General features: G+C 24.7%; 3 protein-coding genes across 3 annotated transcripts; 2 read left to right on the forward strand and 1 right to left on the reverse strand.

Moving 5' to 3' along the window:
• Nucleotides 1-417: 417 nt before the first annotated feature.
• NEPG_01768 (uncharacterized protein) lies at nt 418-612 on the forward strand (the record flags this gene model as incomplete). Its single annotated transcript, XM_013204142.1, has 1 exon — nt 418-612. The coding sequence occupies one exon, from the start codon at nt 418-420 to the stop codon at nt 610-612; it is 195 nt and encodes a 64-aa protein (XP_013059596.1).
• Nucleotides 613-689: 77 nt separating this feature from the next.
• NEPG_01769 (uncharacterized protein) lies at nt 690-1,526 on the forward strand (the record flags this gene model as incomplete). Its single annotated transcript, XM_013204143.1, has 1 exon — nt 690-1,526. The coding sequence occupies one exon, from the start codon at nt 690-692 to the stop codon at nt 1,524-1,526; it is 837 nt and encodes a 278-aa protein (XP_013059597.1).
• Nucleotides 1,527-2,872: 1,346 nt separating this feature from the next.
• NEPG_01770 (uncharacterized protein) lies at nt 2,873-5,602 on the reverse strand (the record flags this gene model as incomplete). Its single annotated transcript, XM_013204144.1, has 1 exon — nt 2,873-5,602. The coding sequence occupies one exon, from the start codon at nt 5,600-5,602 to the stop codon at nt 2,873-2,875; it is 2,730 nt and encodes a 909-aa protein (XP_013059598.1).
• Nucleotides 5,603-6,088: the final 486 nt, after the last annotated feature.

Genomic DNA, 6,088 nt, shown 5'->3' on the forward strand with positions numbered 1-6,088 from the left:
AATCAAATGCTGTCCTCTGGTATATAAATTAGCATACTGTATTATGCTATACTAGTACTTACAATACCAGCAGTAAATACTATTTAATTACTACAGCTATCATAGCATGAAGTAGCAATATTCGATAATATTCAGAAAATATGTCTGTAGTGCTAGTAGTGTATCCTGCTGAAGTTCATGATATATTACATCAATACACTATTTCTTAATTAAACATGCATTAATAATCAGTTAAATAACGTAATGTTTAAAGGAGAAAATTTATAAAATATTTTTATGGCAAGTCATATTGATGTAAATACGTTAAGAACAAAACTACAAAATGAATTGAAAGGAAAAAAAGGAAAGATAGATGAAGAGGATAATAACAAATTATATAATATGTAAGGCATAAATAATATTTTATTTTAATAAATCATGCATAGTTCACATAATATAATAGCCGAAATTAACAGAGAAGAAGTAATATTTACAGAATTACCAGAGCCACTGGCAAATCTTGCATACAATATACTTTATAGACAAGTAATTCAAAGGGCTATGGCTAAAGACTTTGTTTATACAGAAGACAATATTATATCAAAATTCACCGAGTCTCTCTATACCATATAGACTTAATTATAGATGTAATTAAAAAGTCAGCAGAAGTATTAGATACTGAAGATAAAAAACAAGCATTTTATAGATTAATGGAGAATAATCATGGAATTATGGCAGATAGTTACAAAATCAGAAGGACCTTTTTTGATTCATCTATTAAGATATTATGCAATAGTATAAAAATATCAGAACTAGATGATAAAATGACTTCCGGGAATGCAATGATTAAATTATGCGAATTGACTGAATCTGGTGAGTGTTCTAAATTACAGAAAGCATTAGATATACTAATGAAATATGGTGACAATCTAATTATAACAGATATGAATGGAACAAAACATTCAAATGCAGATAATTTAGGAATAACTAATGATGACATTAAATTATTACACCTACTTACAAGAACATATGTGTGGAATAACACAAATTTTAGTGAGTTTTTTAAAAATTCAATTTATGGTTCAATTTATATTAAAACCAAAAATAATGAAAAATCTTTATTTTATTCTATATGTAATTTATATGGTGCAGTATTTGATATGCATACAACTATAAGTATAGAAGATACTGAATCATATAAAACATATAATATAAATAAAATTAAAAAGCATTTAAACCAACTACAAAACAAAAAGATAATAGATGTTCATAATAATATTCTAGAATCTGATATATTTAATAATATAATCAAAAATGGACTTACCATTGATAAGTTTAAGAATGGCGTAATTCAAAAGTATTTAGAAGCAGCAGAGTATAATATTTCAATTATTAATGGGACAGCTGTTCCATTTAAGCATAAATTTAAAAGGGTATTAAGTATTATTCTAATAATATTTATAATTATTCTTATAATTATTATGAGTATAATTGAAATATTCCCTACTGAAACAAAAGAAATTATGAATAATTTATTTTTAAATTGAATGAAAATATAAAAAATAAATTATTCTATTTATAATAAATTTATAGTATACTTTACTGAATACTTTACTTATATTGGGGTATTACTGAACAAAGAACTTTCTGATTATATGATAATAACTTATAGAATTATATTTACTCTATGGGTTGCAGCCGCCCTAGGGGCATGAGGGACGGCTTAGAGAGAATAGGAAGAGAGTGTGTAGCGCTCGACGGCCATCCGTTCGATGGGCCTCGAACCTTATATCAATAAACTGATTTCCATTTTTAAAAAATATGTTATTATAGTTCTTTTACTTTTAGAGTGTGGCATACTAATTTTATTTACATTAAAGCTATTATTATAGAGATATTTTGATCGTAAATTGGGCTGGTATTGTATATTTCTGTGTTAATTAAAAATGTATTTTTGTATACCAAGCCTAGCATAATAAGAATTATATTTCGGGTTATTATAAATAATACGAATGTGTACATATTTACATATATTATACTTAATTATAATATGGTCTAATTAGAAATTTCGGGCTATATCATAACACTGGCATGTTCCCATGGATAACCCGAAATTTAGCGCACTAGCTCATGTGGTGATACTTCTAAAACAAAAGACTGTGACTATAGAAAAACAGATAAAATTTCAAATATTTAAGCAGAGGACTTCCTTAAATTTAGGAGAAGAAGCATGAAATTCATTAATAGTATACTTTAATACTAGGTCTGACACAGCTGTATCACTAGAACTCTGAGTCGGTATAGACTAGTACTGCTTTCTATACATAATAAATATCACTTTTCAACTATCTTTATCTATTGTATTATGTAGCAAGGCAGAAATCGCATTACTCCTTGAGTATATTATATATTTTATACTAATAGTAAGATAATTAGTATACTTCTTATTATAAGAATATAAATATTTGTAAGGACATTATACAGGATAAGTCAGAATAAGTAAAAAGTATAATAAAAATTAAATATTAAAGTTTAATATTGTGTAATTCTAATATTTTGGCTTAATTTATAATTATATAACAGTTATTTTTAATTTACTATAAATAGAAAAGTAATAAATAATTTCTATTATATATTGCATTAAATACACATTCTATTATAATGAATATAAATAACCATAATAATACAAATGAAGTAGTAATAAGAAATGAGAAGTATATTGATAATATTACTATATACGATATATTATACAATAATAATAATAATTTCATATTTTGAATATTTTCTATTATATTATAGAAGTAAATTGATATAAAAAATAAGATTTATAATGAAATATGAATAAGTAAAGTACTATTAAATATAGAAAGAACGGTTATTTTTAATGTAATTGTTAAATAGAATAAATCTCTAATACTGTTATAATACTATTAAGCTTATTAAGATCATATTCGGTATTTTCTGATCTTAGCATTTTTTTAAATAATGGCTTTACCTTTATAAATTCATTTTTTATGATTCTGTTATTTATACGCAAAAATACAAAAGTGTCATTAATATTAATGGATTTGTATAGAATGCTCACTGTATCTGAATTATTTGCAAGTGAAATGCATAGCCATAACAATTCTATGTAAAATTTAATATTAGGAGAGATTTCTTTAAGCTTGTCCGTTATTTTTCTTATGTTTTCTTCTGGATTATTTTCTGTTATTTTTAAAAATAGATTTTTATCAGATAGTCTGTCTATTACTAAAATATAATCTGAACTATTTCTATATGATGATAGCCATTTGATTATATAATTTACTATTGCTTCTGCGCTTGTATTAATATTATCTATGTATGTGTATATAATGGATGTGCTGTATAAATCTATTATATATTTGCATTTAGTATAATATTCTATATTTATATTTGGTAAATATTCTATGTTCTCTTTGAATTGAAATATCTCTAAATACTCATTTAAATTAATATTAGAATTATTCTCTGGGAATGAAATACTTCCCACTACATTTGAATAAAACTTTTTTAGTTTAGAATCTGTCTTTGTTTTAGAGAATATACTGTATAATAATATTGAGAACAAAAGAGAGTTCTTATACTTAGTATTTTCAATATTTCCTTGTATTAATAAGCAATTTGTGCTTTTATCTCTACTATTTTCTCTTATTTTAAGAATATTCAGAATATTCAGAATATTATTTACTACTTCATTTTGGGCTACTGTGGGTTTTGAGAAAGTTTTGGTTATGTAATTTTCTAGTAGAAATTTCATATATAGAATATTTTGGGATGGTGGATATTTTGAATTTTCATAATTATTCACTATACCATTCCATTCAGCAGAAGTGTCTGAATCAAAGTCATTAAGTAAATCTTCATACGACATGAATATTATGGATAAATTCGGATGGGTTTTTATACGCGGGTTTAAACTACTTTCTATTAAACAATGCGACTTGTATAAATCTACACATCTGAAATTTTTTAGTTCTTTTGGCGTGAATTGGTTAATTATCGAGCTAAACACACTCTTTTTTACAGCAGATAATGTACTTAATAGTTTACTATGTTTAGCAATAAGTGTTTTTATCGTTTTTGATTGAATTAGTCCATGCACATTTATATTTATGTATTCATTGTATATTTTATTTATATACGAATTTGAATCATCTTTGTAATTATATGTACTCTTTATATTCTTACTAAGATACTTTTTATTATACCCAGAATAAAAATACTCCTGCCACTTCTTATACAAATTATAGTTACATGCATATGCTGGTGATCCTAATATATCAAAGAAATGAGATATTTCATATGGCATGTTGTGTATACTATCAGGATTATACTTTCCTTTCTTACTGTTATATGATAAAAGACTAAATACCAATAGAATTCTATTTATCATATTCTCTATACTTGTATTTTCACTGTCCAATTTAGAAATTCTCTTTTTTATACTATTCTGCACTTCTTGTATGTTTAACTCTGTAGTAATTCTCCTTTTAATCGCCTTTTCTTTAAATTTCTCTATAATCGCATTCAGCTTATTAATGCGATCTATGTATGCCATTGAATTTCTCTTATTTTTTTTATTCCTCGGAATAAAATATCTATTAAATATTCTCTGTGCTATTAGAAGGTTTTTAATATTCCCACCACATTCTTTGTTATGCTTAATGTACTTATATAATATTTCATATACAGAATAATTAAATTTCTGTATATCATTTACTGTATTTAAAAACATGTATATATACGACTGTATCAGGAATACTGTCGTGTTAAGAATACTTCCACTCTTAAACTCATCATAATAACCTACTCCAAACAGGTTTTTATTATTTGTATAGTAAGTGTTCTTATACTTCATAAAAAATTCAATTATTTCTTTTAATTCTTTCTCATATAATTGCAAACTAATATGTTCGTACGAGTGGATGCTCTTAGAAATAATTATTGTGTTTATGTTAAAGCACATTTTATTATTAATAATTACTTCTTCTAAAATCACAGTAGAATTCTTATTATTAGTAAATATGACAGGTAAGTCTAATCCTTCAGATAAAAGCAGTAATATTGCCAGAATATAAGAAGATTTCTTATAAACCATCCTATGCTTAAGAAACCACGTGAATGTATTATAATCAGACGAGTTTATGGACAGTCCCATATAATGTGATGGAAATAGTTTTATGAATACCCTATTGTATTTGTATAAATACACATCTAATGGTGTTTCATTTAATTTTTGTTCTGCTGTATCTTTATAACTGTCTCTTTTAATGGAATTCTGTATTTGTTCTAATCTTTTTTGTAGTATTTTATAGTGAATATCTATTTCGGATGAGTAAAACCTCTTATTAAATATATATTTAAGTCTATGGTGAATATATCCAAACACCAGATTAAGTGCACTATCTGGGTTTATACAGTAGGTTTTAGATAATTCTGTATTTTTTGTGTTTACTTTAAGAAATGGATTTGTCACAATTATTGTTAATTCTTCCATGGTGCAATTTCCTTGAACTGTATGGATTATTACAGCGCACAACATAATATACTTTATACCTTGAAGGATAAAAGGCACTTTTTTATTTTTTAGTCTCTGCATTTAGCAATAAAAACTATTTTCATCCACAGAATTTACTTTATACCAATGACAGTACAGCACAAATCATATTTACTCTAAAACAGTCTTTAAAATCTAATGATTTTTAATTGACCACTCAAATACGTCATTTTATTTTTAATACATTGTATGACATTACAACTGAAATTTTATTTTTAAGTAAAATTTAAAACACACTATGTAATAAGTTATACTAATTTAATAACCTATGTGTAATAAGTATTATATTATACACATATACTATTATATTAAATTATTACTAAGAGTGGCATACTGTCATTATTTATTACACAGTGTGTAATAAGTTGTACTAATTTAATGGTATATGTGTATAAAGTATTGTTACAGTTGGTTTATTCATATAAGTAATTTATATTTTAATTTCCTATTATTCTATTATATATTACACATAGTGTAATATATTCTGTATGATGTTATATACATATATAACAGCTTTAATTGTGTATG

The sequence above is a fragment of the Nematocida parisii genome (genome assembly GCF_000250985.1).
Source record: "Nematocida parisii ERTm1 unplaced genomic scaffold supercont1.4, whole genome shotgun sequence".
NCBI classification, from domain to species: Eukaryota; Fungi; Microsporidia; genus Nematocida; species Nematocida parisii.